This window comes from Aquarana catesbeiana, linkage group LG04 (genome assembly GCF_042186555.1).
Source record: "Aquarana catesbeiana isolate 2022-GZ linkage group LG04, ASM4218655v1, whole genome shotgun sequence".
Taxonomy (NCBI): Eukaryota; Metazoa; Chordata; class Amphibia; order Anura; family Ranidae; genus Aquarana; species Aquarana catesbeiana.
In genome coordinates, this window is record NC_133327.1 from 536,646,200 (window position 1) to 536,665,695 (window position 19,496).

General features: G+C 42.9%; 1 protein-coding gene across 7 annotated transcripts in view; it reads right to left on the reverse strand.

The window, feature by feature from the left end:
• ADGRG6 (adhesion G protein-coupled receptor G6) overlaps positions 1–19,496 on the reverse strand; it is a 295,747-nt gene that overhangs the window by 155,596 nt on the left and 120,655 nt on the right. For all 7 annotated transcript variants that reach the window (XM_073627847.1, XM_073627848.1, XM_073627846.1 and 4 more), the window contains exon 3: positions 5,793–6,134. In XM_073627847.1, the coding sequence (XP_073483948.1) occupies positions 5,793–6,134 (342 nt within the window). The remainder of the gene's footprint in view (positions 1–5,792; positions 6,135–19,496) is intronic.

A 19,496-nucleotide genomic window follows, 5' to 3' on the forward strand; every position in this document is an offset into this window, starting at 1 on the left:
AAAATGTGTCACTTTCCCGCAACTTGTGTCACAATATAAAATATTCCATGGACTCGACATGCCTCTCAGCAAATAGCTTGGGGTGTCTATTTTCCAAAATGGGGTCATTTGAGGGGGGTTTTGAACTGTCCTGGCATTTTATGCACAACATTTAGAAGCTTATGTCACACATCACCCACTCTTCTAACCACTTGAAGCAGCGATTTTTCAAACACATTTTTTGGGGAAAAAACACACTTTTTTAAATTTTAATGCACTAAAACACACTATATTGCCCAAATGTTTGATGTAATAAAAAAGATGATCTTAGGCCGAGTACATGGATACCAAACATGACATGCTTTAAAATTGCGCACAAACATGCAATGGCAACAAAATAAATACATTTTTAAAAGCCTTTAAAAGCCTTTACAGGTTACCACTTTAGATTTACAGAGGAGGTCTACTGCTAAAATTACTGCCCTCGATCTGACCTTCGCGGTGATACCTCACATGCATGGTGCAATTGCTGTTTACATTTGACGCCAGACCGATGCTTGCGTTCGCCTTAGCGCGAGAGCAGGGGGGGGACAGGGGTGCTTTTTTTTTTTTTTTTTATAATTTTTTGCTTTTTTATCTTATTTTTAAACTGTTCCTTTCATTTTATTTTTTTTTTTAAATCATTTTTATTGTTATCCCAGGGAATGTAAATATCCCCTATGATAGCAATAGGTAGAGACAGGTACTCTTTTTTGCAAAAATTGGGGTCTATTATACCCTGGATCTCTCCTCTGCCCTCAAAGCATCTGACCAAACCAAGATCGGTGTGATAAAATGCTTTCCCAATTTCCCAATGGCGCTGTTTACATCTGGCAAAATCTAAGTCATGAAATGCTCGTAACTTCCGGTTTCTTAGGCCACAGAGATGTTTGGAGTCACTCTGGTCTCTGATCAGCTCTATGGTCAGCTGGCTGAATCACCGGCTGCATTCTCAGGTTCCCTGTTGAGACAGGAGAGCCAGAGAAAAACACGGAAGACGGTGGGGGGGGGCATTCCCTCCCACTGCTTGTAAAAGCAGTCTAGAGGCTAATTAGCCGCTAGGATTGCTTTTACATGAAAGCCGACCCCTAGCTGAAAGAATGATACCAAGATGATACCTAAACCTGCAGGCGTCATTCTGGTATAACCACTCAAAGTCGTGAATTGCGTACCTGAAGACAAAAAATGGTTAACAATAAAACACAGTAAACGGTAAAGTATAAAAAATTGCATACCTGAAAAGCAAACATGATAAAACATAATAACAATAAAACATTGCAGAATAGAATACAGTAAAAAAGAGCAGAACAATAGAGAGAGAATAGAGAGAGAGAGAACAATGAAACGACAACTATTTTTTTTTTTATCTTATATATTTTTTTGTGTGTTTTTTTTTTTTACACTTATTTTTGTAACTGTAACTTTTATAACTATAACCAGTTCCAGGTTCGGGTCTCTCAAAATGCGATGGACCAGGATTGTCAGGACAGGAGGGACAATAATAGCGGGTGTCACGCCTGCTGCAGACACAACATCTTTTTTTGGGGGGGGGGTTTCGTTGGGTAGGGGTACTCGGGAGGACATAAAAATGCCTCTCATGTAGCCGACTTTTGGTTGGGGATGTGAATAGGGGAAGTACGGGTGCTGCAGAAGTGGTGGGTTCCCAATTATTAGGATTGGCGAATGCAGCAGGAAGGGCATTATGGGCACGATGGGCCTGTGTTTGTCTTCTTGGTGGCAGCGGGACACTACTTGTGCTTGCCACCTCACCAGCTTGAACTGCACTTATGGGACTCGCCACGTCACCAAGTGTTACTGCAGTGCTGGTTTGACTACGACTGGGGTGTATTAGGCCACTGGTGCTTACCAGTTCACCAAAATGCTACCAAAAAAATTGTTAGCGATCGCAGGGATCAGGCCTGACTCTGCGAACGCTGCAGTTATGCGTTTAGTGTTTTGTAAGTGACAGTGATCGATCGATACTGCACTTGGTAGGGCTGGGCCGGGCGGAGGGGAAAAACGCAGGTGCTAGCAGGTATCTGGGCTTATCCCACTAACACTGTGTTTTTGGGAACCCTAAACTGCTGGGGACGCTAGTACAGATCTGATCGGATCAGACATTGATCTGTTCAGATACTATACCACTAAGGGAGGTGTATGGTGCATGCGTGGGTGTTAGCGCTACTGGCGCTAACCTGACGCTGCTTGGGGCTGGTGCTTGCCAGTTCACCAAAACGCTAACAAAAAAACTGTTAGCGATCGCAGGGATCAGGCCTGACTCTGCGAACGCTGCAGTTATGTGTTTAGTGTTTTGTAAGTGTCATGGATCGATAGATACTGCACTTGGGTGGGCTGGGCCGAGCGAAGGGGCAAAACGCAGGTGCTAGCAGGTATCTGGGCTGATCCCACTAACACTGCGTTTTTGGGAACCCTAAACTGCTGGGGACGCTAGTATAGATCTGATCGGATCAGATATTGATCCGATCAGATACTATACCACTAAGGGAGGTGTACGGGGCGTGCGTGGGTGTTAGCGGTACTGGCGCTAACCTGACGCTGCCTGGGGCTGGTGCTTGCCAGTTCACCAAAACGCTACCTAAAAAACTGTTAGCGATCACAGGGATCAGGCCTGACTCTGCGAACGCTGCAGTTATGCATTTAGTGTTTTGTAAGTGACAATGATCGATTGATACTGCACTTGGGTGCGCTGGGCTGGGCCGGACGGAGGGGCAAAATGCAGGTGCTAGCAGGTATCTGGGGTGATCCCGCTAACACTGCGTTTTTGGGAACCCCAAAACTGCTGGGGATGCTAGTATAGATCTGATCGGATCAGACATTGATCCGTTCAGATACTATACCACTAAGGGAGGCGTATGCTGCATGCGTGGGTGTTAGCGGTACTGGCACTAATCTGACGCTGCCTGGGGCGATGCATATCACCGCCGGCGATCAGGGGGCTAAACCTTTATTTGGTAATAAACGGCGGGTGCCCTGACACTATAAAAAATAAACAAACTAACCAGCGTCACCCGTAACAGTTATACGGTGATCAGTGGTGAAGGGGTTAACTAGGGGGCAATCAAGGGGTTAAAACATTTATTAGATAGTATATGGGGGTCCCTGACGCTATAAAACGCTGACGACGAACCTAAATATTTACCTCCCTAACTAGCGTCACCAGTGACACTAATACAGCGATCAGAAAAATGATCGCTTAGCGACACTGGCGACGGGGTGTGATCAAGGGGTTAAAACTTTATTAGGGGGGTTAGGGGGGTACCCTAGACCTACAGGGGGCTAACACTAACTGCCCCACCACACTAACTGTCACAAACTGACACCATGCAGTAATCAGAAAAAAAAAAAAAACTGCTTGGTGTCAGTGTGACGGGGGGGGGTGATTAGGGGGTGATCGGGGGGTGATGGGGGGTGTAAAGTGTGCCTGGCATGTTCTACTGTGTGTGTTGTGCACTCACAGTGAAGTCTTCTCTCCTCGGCGCCGGAACGGAAAATACAGAGCCGAGGAGAGATGACATCATTTCCTTTGCTGCTGTTTAGCATACAGCAGCAGAGGAATGATTCTGATTGGCTGGGAGCGATCGCGAGGGGGGGGCCACGAATGGATGGTCTCCCCCTCACCTCTCATCACTCCCAGACCAAAGCCGACCGCCTCGGGCACCGGGGGGGTCCTATCGGACCCCCCGCCCACGGGAATGCAATCACGTACCAGGTATGTGATTTTGCCAGCCCATGCCATTCTGACGCAGTATATCTGCGTGAGGCGGTTGGCAAGTGGTTAATGTTATGGAAAGTTGAAACTCCATCTGCTATCAAGTATTATGTAAGCGTACAGGATAAATGCTTCTACACTAATCTGCCTATTTTGATCATAGATTTTGTACTATTAAGAAACTTATTGTTCTTAACTATGTTATAGATGCAATTTTCTCCTCACACACCCCTGAAGAAGGAGAAAAACTATACTCCGAAATGCGTTGGGTGCAAAGAGGACTTCACATGCGTTGTAAATATGTTGATAACATACAGTTCTGTTTAAACATTCCATCTCTCCATATTTGTAAATGTATCATTTTTAGTGGCAATGTTTGAATATTAATAAATATATTTTTTGTACGATAAACACCCTATATACCCGTTAATTATACTACTTATACTCTCTTTTATGTGCCTTTTAAAATCCACCCTAGGGGAAACCTTTCTTTTTATTCTCAAATACTGGATGTGGCACTAACCGGCATAATATTACCGTTCTATCTCTCTGTCCAAAAAAAAATAATTAATGCAGCCACCATGTTTAAAGAATGGTAAGCTGCAATATATTTGTGGTTTAGATACATTTTTAACCACTTTAATACTGGGCAGGGCAATTTTCAGCTTTCAGTACTGTCACACTTTGACAATAACAATTGCACAGAGAGATAGAGCCTTCTTTTGGTGGAATTTAATCACTACTGGGTTTTTAATTTTTGCTAAACATACGAAAAAGACTGAAATATTTGAAAAAAAAATGTTATTCTTCATTTCTGATATAAAAATTTGTAAATAAGTAATCTTTTTTCTTCTGATATGCACTGATGGGCACTGATAGGCTGCTCTAATGGGCACTGATGGGACTGCACTAATAACCGGCATTGATGATCAGTGCTCTGATTATCAGCGTAAACAGTGTACTGAAAGACTTGCTGGTCTTTCTTGCCGGCACTCCTTTCCTTACACAGACACAATGCGTGAGGAAAGGACTGTGATTGGACATAGCTGATCACATGGCAATTGGTCCTTTATATCGATCTGTGATCAGCTGTGTCCAAAGGACATAGCGGTCACAGAGCACACCCCAGAGGCTGCGAAGGGGGTGGGGTTCTGGGAGGATGTCTGTAGACGCCCTCCCAGAACTTTAGTACCATGCTGTAGCCATCTTTTGGCTATAGCACGGTACTAAAGCGATTAAATAAGATGTTTACATTGTGACGCTCAATAGAAATTCCTGCAATCATTATATTAGGCAAATGGATCCTTAAAGACCTTGAATCTATGGTCAAAAAATAAACTTCAAAGTAGTTGTAAAGGGTGAAGGTTTTTTACCTTCATGCATTCTATGAGTGCAGCTCCCCCGCAGCCCCCCTAACACTTACCCAAGCCCCATCTTAATCCAGTGATGTGCACAAGATCAGCGGCTCTCCTGGGGTTCTCCCTCATTGGTTGAGACACAGCTCCCCTGCTGTCAAACACAGCCAGTGAGGAGGAAGCGCGGAGTGGGACTGAGCCACGGCACGCTCTGTGTGTCTCATAGACATATAGACAGAGGCAGCTTGGGAGCGAGCATGCATGAGTGTCCCCAGAGCAAGCAGCTTGCTATGGGGGCACTTGACAAGGGGGAGGGTCCAGAAGTGACAGCAAGGACCTTGAAACCATTGTACAGAGCAGGAAAGTATAATGTGTTTATTATTTTAAAGGAAAAAAGAACAAACCTTTAGAACCACTTTAAGGTCAACATTACACAGAAAGGTACATTTGAAAGAAACACTCTATACAGCTATACCAACAAAACCATAAATGTGAGCCAGTTTCCCAAAATCCAAACCACTTTATGTTCTTTGGAAAATTATTATCCTTTCCTTTCATAGCTAATTCTATAATCCTTTCCCTTGGACTCATAGAACTAACAACGAGTAGGGAGAGGATCATTCCTTTTATGTAATTGTGTTAGTGTTACTTTGCATCACTATTCTTAAAATGAGCAAATTCCTACTTACCCTGTGTATATATTGCATTGAAGCCTTTTTTCTGGATACTAAAGTCACTTACAAAACCTATTGTCATCTCATTCCCAGTTGAGTTAAATGTTAAACCTTTGGCTGTGATTCCACAAAATTTTGACGTGGTCTCTCCATTGTATATTGAAACATAGTCATACATGCAGTTCTGAGCTTCTTCAATATCAAAGTCCAAAAATGTAACCTGAATGATAAATCCAACTGGGGAAATGATTGTCCAATTGCAATCCTGGCTGTTAGGATACAGATCAGGGTAACATGGCGAGGTGAATTTACCGGAGAGATCTCTCAACAATAACTTGCAGTTAGCACAGCCTAAAACTGAAACACACAAAAAAAATGTATTAATATAACACATACATTCAAACTAAAATACAATACAACAATGACCCAAGTAAATGTTACAGACAGCTATGTTTCAGAAAGTGTATTTTGCATAATGAATTATATTAAATGGGTTTAACTTTAATGAAGTCACAAGGCTGTTGTGAGCTTGTGCTAGTGCCCACGCACCTATGCATGTTACACCCGTTAACAAACGCACAAATCGCACAAACAGTAAATTTGCTGTATTTTAATAGAAAATGTAAAACTTATATAAATAACACCAGTGACTTACTTTTAAGAGCAGAGCTTTATAAAAGAAGGTCTGCCTTTTGGTATTTTTCTTCCTGCTTGGATTGCCACAGTGCACACAGAGAGCACCTCCACTCAAATGTGACACCGTTTTAATTTGAGGAAACAAAAGTGATTTGGTGAAAACTTTTTTCCCAAACTAGTGTGCCAGAAGAATCTGAAGGTAAACATATGTATGAGGATTGTATTCCAATCAGGTCAGGTGGTCATAGCTCCCAACTGTCCCTTTGTCCCTCTTTCCTCCTCAATTGTCCATTATTTTGGTCTGATCTACATAGTTGTTTATAAAATGCACTTTTTATCTTTCAAAAAGTGTTCCCAGTGCTAAACCTTTCATCCAAATTCTAAATTGATGCATTTGTAAATTTCAAAAGTCAGTATAAAGAAATAGAAGTGGTAAAAAAAAAAAAAAAAAAGCACTTGTGGGTTTAACTAATGATTTTTTTTGTATAATTCTCCATTAAGGGAGCATGGCAGGGGTGTCCTATGCCGATATATTTTTGCTAACAGATGTTTATTGTCCCCATCTTAAAAAGTTGGGAGGTATGCAAGTGGTGATCCTCCTATGGGTACCTTTATACAAAAGAAGATTCTAAAAATCAACCATTTGGCGCCATAAGTTACTGCACTTTGCAATCATCACTGGTTGTTTAAATGCCTTTCTATAAAAAAAAAAAAAACAAAACAAAAATAAATACTGTTCATACAAGTAGATGGCGCAAAAAACTAAAACAATAGTCCAATATATAAAATTAATTAAAAATAATTAAAAAGAACACGGTGCTGAATAAGCATACAATTTTTTATGCACAGAAAAGACTACAAGTCCGTTTTGTAGGATATATGGTGGTGAAGAAGACCATGAATGGTGCACGATGGCAATAGAGGCACAATATGCTCAATGGCAATACAGGTTATTGGGATGGGGGAGGGGAAGGAGGGGGGAAGGGAGTAAATCCACGCTCACGGCAGTCATCTGGTGGAAACAGAAACCATGTTCCCAAACACTGGAAAAGACAAGAAAAGGCGGCGCCTCTATGTTTCCAAACACAGTCTGCACCCAGAGGCGCCGCCTTTTCTTGTCTTTTTAAATACTGTTCACAATGTGTGACCGTATTATCTACAGTATATGGCTTAGGGATCTGGCTGCCTTACGGCATTAGCTTGAGATCTGTCAGATACTGTAATAAGAACATCCAAAAAAACAAGAACTGACAAGCAATACCGCTTGTTTCAACAGCATGGTGCTAGAATATTCAGGGCTTTTTTTCTCAGACAATAGGTGCAGGAACTCCCCCTTTCCGCGTCACCCCTTTTCTCCGCCCCTACCCACCTCCCAGTACCGTCTCTTTTAGACAATATAGAACCAAGTATAATTTTGAGTAATTTGTATGGAATTTGGTAATGATATCAAGAAAAGCAGTAAAATAGATCCCCTGCAGCCAGCAACAATAGATCCCCCTAACAACAGTGGACCAACCACAACAAAATTTCCCAGCCAGCAACAATAGACTCCCGGCAGCATCAACAGATCTCCGCACAGCCAGCATTAATAGTCTGTCTGGCTGCCATCAACAATAGACCCTCCCCCAACAGTAGATCTCTTTCAGTAACAACTGACCCCCCCCCCCCCAGCAACATAAGACCCCCCCAGCAACAATAGGTCCCCCACCAGCAACAATATACCTCCCCAGCAACAATAGACCCCCTTGCAAAAATAGATCCCCAGCAGTGAGCATCAATACCCTGCAGCACACCCCAGCAACCCTTGGCATTACATACAGTCAGTCCAAGAGGTGCCGGAAGTACGTTCCCCCGCGTTCCCGCTGAAAAAAAGCCCTGAGAATATTTACAGGTGAACCTTAACTCAGCACCTAAAATGACAGTGATAATGTAGCACTTACAGTGTTCACACGTTCTGGTCACAATAACTTCTAGGCACTTACATATGACTGCAAGCACAGATGAGCTAAGCAGGCAAAAATGGGGTGTAGTTGCGTAGTTCAGCCTTGGGTACCCATAGAAAAATAAATAGGCAGCACGCTATACACACCACAGCAAAGTGTGGGTGTGACAAAATTATGCTAACAGTGGGAGGAGTTTAAAACAAGTGTCACAAGTAGGGTTGCCACCTGTCTGGGAGTCACCCGGACAGTCTGGGTTTTGAATCATGTGTCTGGGTTTCAGGTGGACTGAAACCCAGACATATTATTCAGACTGGGCTGTGGCTCCCCAGGTAACCAAGATCGTCACACACAAACCTGTTGCCGACCCCGCCCAGGAGCTGTGGGCAGCTGTCTGGGGGCAGAGCGATGATGTCGGCAAGTGCAATTTGGCCACACCCACTATTCACTCTGGTATGCTATGCGCACAACATTACTACTCTTCTTGGGGCACCTAAAGGTGTGCTAGGCTGCTAAAATGTTCGAGTTTAGCTTGAAGAAAAGGTGGTAACCCTATTTACAAGTGAGATTGTATCAGACATGTACAAACCTCAGCACAATCACTTGTAAACAAATAAACTCTTCTCTTACATATGATTTCCTGCCCATAGCCTACCTTCAGGAAGAACATCATTAACAGTGATTATTGACCAACCAGCAACTGTTGTACAATATAGAAAAGTGTGCAGTGGTTAGGAACATGTCACATACAGCCTGGTGTACAGAGTGCAGTGGTCAGGAACATGTCATATACAGCCCAATGTACAGACTGCAGTGGTCAGGAACATGTCATATACAGCCCAATGTACAGAGTGCAGTGGTCAGGAACATGTCATATACAGCCCAATGTACAGAGTGCAGTGGTCAAGAACATGTCATATACAGCCCAATGTACAGAGTGCAGTGGTCAGGAACATGTCATATACAGCCCAATGTACAGAGTGCAGTGGTCAGGAACATGTCATATACAGCCCAATGTACAGACTGCAGTGGTCAGGAACATGTCATATACAGCCTAATGTACAGAGTGCAGTGGTCAGGAACATGTCATATACAGCCCAATATACAGAGTGCAGTGGTCAGGAACATGTCATATACAGCCCAATGTACAGAGTGCAGTGGTCAGGAACATGTCATATACAGCCCAATGTACAGACTGCAGTGGTCAGGAACATGTCATATACAGCCCAATGTACAGAGTGCAGTGGTCAGGAACATGTCATATACAGCCCAATGTACAGAGTGCAGTGGTCAGGAACATGTCATATAAAGCCCAATGTACAGCGTGCAGTGGTCAGGAACATGTCATATACAGCCCAATGTACAGAGTGCAGTGGTCAGGAACATGTCATATACAGCCCAATGTACAGAGTGCAGTGGTCAGGAACATGTCATATACAGCCCAATGTACAGAGTGCAGTGGTCAGGAACATGTCATATACAGCCCAATGTACAGACTGCAGTGGTCAGGAACATGTCATATACAGCCCAATGTACAGACTGCAGTGGTCAGGAACATGTCATATAAAGCCCAATGTACAGAGTTCAGTGGTCAGGAACATGTCATATAAAGCCCAATGTACAGAGTGCAGTGGTCAGGAACATGTCATATACAGCCCAATGTACAGAGTGCAGTGGTCAGGAACATGTCATATAAAGCCCAATGTACAGAGTGCAGTGGTCAGGAACATGTCATATACAGCCCAATGTACAGAGTGCAGTGGTCAGGAACATGTCATATACAGCCCAATGTACAGAGTGAAGTGGTCAGGAACATGTCATATACAGCCCAATGTACAGAGTGCAGTGGTCAGGAACATGTCATATACAGCCCAATGTACAGAGTGCAGTGGTCAGGAACATGTCATATACAGCCCAATGTACAGAGTGCAGTGGTCAGGAACATGTCATATAAAGCCCAATGTACAGAGTGCAGTGGTCAGGAACATGTCATATAAAGCCCAATGTACAGAGTGCAGTGGTCAGGAACATGTCATATACAGCCCAATGTACAGAGTGCAGTGGTCAGGAACATGTCATATAAAGCCCAATGTACAGAGTGCAGTGGTCAGGAACATGTCATATACAGCCCAATGTACAGAGTGCAGTGGTCAGGAACATGTCATATACAGCCCAATGTACAGAGTGCAGTGGTCAGGAACATGTCATATACAGCCCAATGTACAGAGTGCAGTGGTCAGGAACATGTCATATACAGCCCAATGTACAGAGTGCAGTGGTCAGGAACATGTCATATACAGCCCAGTTTACAGAGTGCAGTGGTCAGGAACATGTCATATACAGCCCAATGTACAAAGTGCAGTGGTCAGGAACATGTCATATACAGCCCAATATACAAAGTGCAGTGGTCAGGAACATGTCACTTACAGCCCAGTTTACAGAGTGCAGTGGTCAGGAACATGTCATATACAGCCCAATGTACAAAGTGCAGTGGTCAGGAACATGTCATATACAGCCCAATATACAAAGTGCAGTGGTCAGGAACATGTCACTTACAGCCCAGTTTACAGAATGCAGTGGTCAGGAACATATCACATACAGCCTGGTGTACAGAGTGCAGTGGTCAGGAACATGTCATATACAGCCCAATGTACAGACTGCAGTGGTCAGGAACATGTCATATACAGCCCAATGTACAGAGTGCAGTGGTCAGGAACATGTCATATAAAGCCCAATGTACAGAGTTCAGTGGTCAGGAACATGTCATATAAAGCCCAATGTACAGAGTGCAGTGGTCAGGAACATGTCATATACAGCCCAATGTACAGAGTGCAGTGGTCAGGAACATATCATATAAAGCCCAATGTACAGAGTGCAGTGGTCAGGAACATGTCATATGCAGCCCAATGTACAGAGTGCAGTGGTCAGGAACATGTCATATACAGCCCAATGTACAGAGTGCAGTGGTGAGGAACATGTCATATACAGCCCAATGTACAGAGTGCAGTGGTCAGGAACATGTCATATACAGCCCAATGTACAGAGTGCAGTGGTCAGGAACATGTCATATACAGCCCAATGTACAGAGTGCAGTGGTCAGGAACATGTCATATAAAGCCCAATGTACAGAGTGCAGTGGTCAGGAACATGTCATATACAGCCCAATGTACAGAGTGCAGTGGTCAGGAACATGTCATATACAGCCCAATGTACAGAGTGCAGTGGTCAGGAACATGTCATATACAGCCCAATGTACAGAGTGCAGTGGTCAGGAACATGTCATATACAGCCCAATGTACAGAGTGCAGTGGTCAGGAACATGTCATATACAGCCCAGTTTACAGAGTGCAGTGGTCAGGAACATGTCATATACAGCCCAATGTACAAAGTGCAGTGGTCAGGAACATGTCATATACAGCCCAATATACAAAGTGCAGTGGTCAGGAACATGTCACTTACAGCCCAGTTTACAGAATGCAGTGGTCAGGAACATATCACATACAGCCTGGTGTACAGAATGCAGTGGTCAGGAACATGTCATATACAGCCCAATGTACAGACTGCAGTGGTCAGGAACATGTCATATACAGCCCAATGTACAGACTGCAGTGGTCAGGAACATGTCATATACAGCCCAATGTACAGAGTGCAGTGGTCAGGAACATGTCATATAAAGCCCAATGTACAGCGTGCAGTGGTCAGGAACATGTCATATACAGCCCAATGTACAGAGTGCAGTGGTCAGGAACATGTCATATACAGCCCAATGTACAGACTGCAGTGGTCAGGAACATGTCATATAAAGCCCAATGTACAGAGTGCAGTGGTCAGGAACATGTCATATACAGCCCAGTTTACAGAGTGCAGTGGTCAGGAACATGTGATATACAGCCCAATGTACAAAGTGCAGTGGTCAGGAACATGTCATATACAGCCCAATATACAAAGTGCAGTGGTCAGGAACATGTCACTTACAGCCCAGTTTACAGAGTGCAGTGGTCAGGAACATGTCATATACAGCCCAATGTACAAAGTGCAGTGGTCAGGAACATGTCATATACAGCCCAATATACAAAGTGCAGTGGTCAGGAACATGTCACTTACAGCCCAGTTTACAGAATGCAGTGGTCAGGACCATGTCATATACAGCCTGGTGTACAGAGTGCAGTGGTCAAGAACATGTCATATACAGCCCAATGTACAGAGTGCAGTGGTCAGGAACATGTCATATAAAGCCCAATGTACAGCGTGCAGTGGTCAGGAACATGTCATATACAGCCCAATGTACAGAGTGCAGTGGTCAGGAACATGTCATATACAGCCCAATGTACAGACTGCAGTGGTCAGGAACATGTCATATAAAGCCCAATGTACAGAGTGCAGTGGTCAGGAACATGTCATATACAGCCCAATGTACAGAGTGCAGTGGTCAGGAACATGTCATATACAGCCCAGTTTACAGAGTGCAGTGGTCAGGAACATGTCATATACAGCCCAATGTACAAAGTGCAGTGGTCAGGAACATGTCATATACAGCCCAATATACAAAGTGCAGTGGTCAGGAACATGTCACTTACAGCCCAGTTTACAGAATGCAGTGGTCAGGAACATGTCATATACAGCCTGGTGTACAGAGTGCAGTGGTCAGGAACATGTCATATACAGCCCAATGTACAGAGTGCAGTGGTTAGGAATATATCATATACAGCCTAGTATACAGAGTGCAGTGATTAGGAATATGTCATATACAGCCGGGTCTTTAGAATGCCGTGGTTTGTTAAAGTGACCTATTAGAACAATGCCATTCAACTAAAGCAGTATGTATAAAGCAATATCCATCTACTTACGATTACATATAAAATGCTGTCCAATCAAACAAATACAAGCTGTAATGTGACCAACAGGAGGACGACAGCCAAAAGTAATAGAATAAAAAAATGAATAGCCTATTAAAAGATAACATAAAAAAATCAATCTAGAATTTAATCCAGAGAATTCCCCTGATGTACATTTTTTCTGTCAATTGGTGTCAACAGTCTGATTGCCAGCATCATTCACACTACTTCCAGGGCTGGTGCAAGGATTTTTGACACCCTAGGTGAAACCTCATTTTGCCGCCCCATTGGCTCCACCCCTGACTCCACCCCCTTTGCCCTGCCCATGTGACAGGAGGTGGTGCTAAACAGGCAGCATCGGCTCTGCTTCCTCTAGCGCTGGCTCCAGTGCTGCACTGCTCCTCTAATTACACTACCGGTCGGACGGAGCAGCTGCCTGAGACGGAGTTAGTTACATGCTGCAGCCTGCATAGCATGCAGACGTGGAGATAAACCAGTGGCCAGGCGCCCCTAGGCAGAAGTGCACCTTAGGCAGTTGCCTAGTTTGCCCAGTGGTAGCACCGGCCCTGACTACTTCCTCTGAGCCCTGGTCATCCTGAACCCATCCCAGCCTGTGATTGGACAGTGAAAAGACAAGCAGTGCAGTGATTAACTCATCTCTCTGTCACTCTGCTTTCTCTTCCTATCCGCATGCTTCTTGTCAGCACATGAACTGACTGGACCCTTGTACTGCTTCTTCCTCATACACTACTGCTGTACAAAGACTGCAAGAGACTGACACCAGATCAAATGTTGGTACTTGTACTGCACTCATTAAAAAAAAACACATTTAATTAAAGCGGAGTTCCACCCTAAAGTGGAACTTCCGCTCATCGGATTCCACCCCCCCCTCTGGTGCCTCAATTGGCACCTTTCAGGGGGGGAGAGGGGTGCAGATACCTGTATAATACAGGCAGCTAGCCACAAATGCCCGCCCACTCCCGGTGTGTTGTGGGAAACACACAGTTCCCACAGGACCAGTGTAGATGCGCAGCGTGACTCGCGCATGCGCAGTAGGGAACCGGGCAGTGAAGCCGCAGCGCTTCACTTCCCGATTCCCTGACCGAGGATGGCGGCGGGGGCAGCCGAGAGACGAGCAACTGATCGGCTTCGGCTGTCGACATCGCTGGACCCTGGGACAGGTAAGTGTCCATTTATTAAAAGTCAGCAGCTGCAGTATTTGTAGCTGCTGGCTTTTAATATTTTTGTTTAAGGTGGAGCTTCGCTTTAACTATATATAATTACAAAGCTGCAAAAAATATAGTATTTTACTATATATCCAACTAGCATTCAGATTTCATATTGAAATAGTTTCCTTTTCTCTTAACAAATTTAAAATGTAGCAGAATGAAACAGTATAACTATTCCATAGAAAAAAATAGCATAGTCCTTTGTTTGATAGAAATTGTATTTGTATTATTATACAGGATTTATATAACCCCAACAGTTTGCGCAGAGCTTTATAACCTAAGGTAGACTGTACAGGTACAATACAATTCAATACAGGAGGAAACAGAGGGCCCCACTCATTAGAGCTTACAATCTATTAATAAGGATTCACTGCTGTGTCACGATAACCATTTAGCAATTTCAATGAACTTGAATTTATTTATTTTACAAGGGTGAGGAAGAGCGTATGCACAATGACAAAGTCCTCTAACTTATCTTTTGGCAAAGCTGCTTGTAGCAGCATTCAAAACCTGCTCTATTTCTCTGGCAGATAACGTTCTGGAACAGAAACAACAGCTGTCCATCATTTTTCTTTAGAGTTGACTTATGCTATGTACACACGAGCGGACTTTCGACAGACTGAACTCCGAAGGACTTTTTGACGGCCTTTCGACGGAGTTCCGACGCAACTGACTTGCCTACACACGATCACACCAAAGTCCGACTGATTCGAACGTGATGACGTATGACCGGACTAGAATGAGGAAGTTCATAACCAGTAGCAAATAGCTGCCCTTGCGTCCCTTTTTGTCCGTCGGACTAGCATACAGATGAACGGATTTTTCGACCGGACTCGAGTCCGTCGGAAAGATTTGAAACATGTTCTATTTCTAAAGTTTGTCTGATTTTTTGACAGCAAAGGTCCGATGAAGCCCACACACGATCGAATTGTACGGCGGATTCGTTCCGTCGAGACCTTTGCTGTTGAAAAGTCCGCTCGTTTGTACACGGCATTAGGATATTAACAAAAAAGCAGGTTGCCAGTAGAGTTTTCACTGCAGTCTACCATGTGGGACCTGAATGAATCACCCGGTGTTGGTGTCAGAACCTTTTTACAAGTTGTTGGCAGCCTATAGCTTACGGTTAGTGCTCTATGCTATGCTAATAATGTGGCAAATGGTCTTCTCCTCAAGCATCTTCACTTCATTATGTTCCATTGACACACACCCTCATAAAAAGTCAACCAGGCTGACACCTGCGAGCTTCCAGTGGTTTGACCACCTTCACCCCCTGGCAACCACTGGTGGCCAGAAACATTTCAAAGACCACCAATCTAGCAAGGACACATCATTTCATTTTCTGAAAGCACAGGCCCAGTAGAATAAAAAGAAGGTTCCACTTTTAATAAAAATACTTTAACCACTTGCCAACCACTGCATGCCGATATACGTCGGCACAATGGCAGCGGTGGGCAAATGGACTACCTGTATGTCCCCTTTAAGAGTCGGAGATAGCAGGCGCGCGTGCGCTGCCGGAGGTCTCCCGGCGATCGTGTCACAGAGCCTCAGAACGGGGAAGTGCCTATGTAAACAAGGCATATCCCCGTTCTGGCTTGTGTCATGACAGAGATCACTGCTCCTGATGACATCATGACACAGTCCCGATAAAAATCGCAGATCGCCGCCATTACTACTAAAAAAAAAAATTAAAATAAAAATGCCATAAAACTATCCCCTATTTTGTAGACGCTATAACTTTTGCGCAAACCAATCATTATACGCTTATTGCGATTTTTTTACCAAAAATATGTATAAGAATACATATCAGCCTAAACTGAGGAAAAAAACCTTTTTTTCTATATTTGTTGGGGAAATTTATTATAGCGAAAAGTAAAAAAAAATGAGTTTTTTTCAAAATTGTCGCTCTTTTTTGTTTATAGCGCAAAAAAAAACAACGCAGAGGTGATCAAATACCACCAAACGAAAGCTCTATTTGTGGGAAAAAAAGGATGTGTTTGGGTGCAACGTCACACGACCGCGCAATTGTCAGTTAAAGCGACACAGTGCCAATTCATTTCTGAGGCTCTGGTTATGTCACCAGTACCTCACTCCATTAGGAGGCAGAAAAACAGTACAGTAATTGTAATTAAAAAAATGTAAAGCGTCGTCTATGGAGAATTTTAAGTACTGAAGTTTGGCGCTATTCCACAAGTGTGCGCAATTTTGAAGCATGACATGTAAGGTATCTATTTACTCATCTTTCATAGCATACAAAAAAAAGTGGAAGGTGTCAGCAGAAGACAGAGAAATAACAATACACTGATCTTCCCAATGAAGAGCTGTGCAAGGGGGGCGTATCAGCACAAGTCCTGGCCATTGGAGGACAGGCAGGCTGGGCTCCCAGCACAGCCAGAAACTTGACCACACCAAGATGGATATGCTCTCATGCCCAGTGTGGTCAGTTAAGAATAGGTAAGCAGGGGGCTGGCAGGATCATGAGGTATTCACACAAAGAAAGAAATACAAGGAGAACAGGATAGTTTTTAACACAAGTACATTGTACAACAGAAATATACCGTTATTAGGAATATTAAACATTGGCGTAACAAACACTTTTAATGCAGCACACATTTTTAGCAACTGTGTGCAGCATTTTGTTGAATCCAGGCAGACCATTGTGCTTGATCTAACTAGACTTTCATAAATATGGTAGCAGACGGTAAACACATTTCAGTAAAGATTAATATTTTCGTTTATTAGGCAATAATTATTTCTATTGACATGCTTTTCCAGAGACATTCAGCCAGTATAATCAGATAAAAAAATAATACCTTGACATTGTGTGAGAAATTAGCAACCATATGGCTTATGACATTAAAATATATTATTTCTGCCTGTGTGGGAAATTGCAAACTAGTCTTATAGAATTAAAGCCTTAACTAGGCTTATAGCCTTATTGAATTTGACATGACTGTATAAACACTTACTATGCTGCTTTCAGCTACAGTATGTTAATGTAGTAGTAGATACATATGGATTTATGGCACTATATTTTTTTAATTTGTTATAATGCATTTGTCAAATTACCAAAAGCTATGTTTTAACTAATAGCAGTCATATTGTATTTAAACAAAATGTTCTGAATAAGTGACAACACGTGGTTCCCTTACAGTTTTGTTCAAACATAGAAGCCCTTTCCATTTGGTATGAAAAAAAACAATATTAGAACAATGTGAACCAGATTTAAATTAAAAGAGAAGCTTAAAAAAATAGTGAGGGGCCCTCTCTAGAAAAATGCTTTGTCCTTGTGTGGACTTGGCATTGTTTCTTCTAAAATTAAATTACATTAATAACTGTAGAATATGAAAGATCTGAAAAATTCTGCCATGGAAAGTAACAAATGTGGGCCAAAGCTTGGAAACTACTTTTTAGCAAAATCGTTATTAATATTTTCAGTGTATATTTGGATGGGTTCTAAAGATATTTTCTTCTGGTATGAGTAAAGTCCACTGAACAAGATTATCGATAATGACGTTTTGATATATGTAGCTACAACAAAGTTGATCCAAGATGCTAAAATGTGAAACATCTGCCTGCTTGCTTGCTGCCTGCATGGATGAGTACCTGTCCTATAACGTGGTGCACATAGCTAACAACCAGTGGGTAATTTAAGAAATTAGCAACATTAGTATTCAATCTCTCTCATTACCAAAGGACAGCTAAAAGTATGGGTCAGATGTACTTACATTTTTTTTTTTAAACACATCTTTTCACAATAATACTCAGGTCCCACAAAAATTTCCAGTTGCTCATATAAGCAATTTAGTGAAATTTAGAATTTTAGAGTATCTTTTATGTATGGAACGCATCTGAAACGTGCCAGAATGCATTGAAAACACACAGGAACCTGGTGGATGAAATGGAATGGGGCATACATACTTTCGCTTTTCTATTACAGTAATAAAAGCATAAAAAGTGCAGTGCAAAATGCCAATAAAAATAAATGAAAAAAATTCAAATGATAAAAATTGTCCAAAGTCCAAAGCCACAAAAAACAGCAACAACACAGATCCTCCACGTGTGGGAAAAAGGAGATCCAGAAACACAAGAAAATATGTGACAATCCCTCCACTGAAAATACACTTTAGTTTTCCTAAAGATGCTCAAAGAACAAAATCAACTACAGTAATAAGAGAATGATATTAGATGAGCATAGCCTGTCTTGAGGAGCCTGATTGGAAGACAAGCTTGAATGGAGTGTACGGCATCACTGGACTTGTAGTCTTTCCCTTTTTTTCTCGTTACCTGCCAGTACTGCAGATATGAAGTTTGAGGAGGCTCTGTGTACCCAAAATGGGGTGCTGAGTTAATGCAGCGGAGTCATAGAGGAAAGGGTTTTCAATGCCTGACTTCTGTTAAGTGTCCTTCTCTTACGCCCAAGAATGCAACTACCGAATTCTCACCCACTGGTATCGTTGCCCAGTAAATCTTCATAAAATTGATCCCTCTATTAATTTCTGTTGTGTGCTGGCATTGTTTGCGGGCCTCTGGCACCATGCTCCATATTTGGGGTACCTGCCCATGGATTGTCCCCTTTCGGGACAAAATACTGCAATTATATGATACTCTGGTGGGGGACAAGTACCCTAATCAACCTCAAATTACAGTACTCTCCATGCTGCCAGGCTCCTACAAACAAATCAAGAAAAGTTTGATCAGACATTTTTTGATGGCAGCTCGGTCTGTTATTGCTAGAAGCTGGCGCCAGCCTGAGATCTGTCACTCATTGCCTGGGCTGGTGAAGTGAACAATATTGAATATATGGAGAGTATGCTTGCTTGTGAGCAGGATAAATCTCCATCCCACAGCCTTACCCGGTCTGTTTGGAACCATTTTCATTACGCTTCCAATTTTGCGTCCTTTATCTCCACTAAGGTTCTTGAGTGAAAATACATACAGGATCTGATCCTGTGGGATGGGGGTTCTCACACACCCCAGCTTTTTTTTTTCCTACAGTACCTCCATATGCTCATGGGAACATTTGGCTCCCCGCAAGATATTTCTGGGAACCCTGCTATTGTCCACCTGGTTCAAATGCAT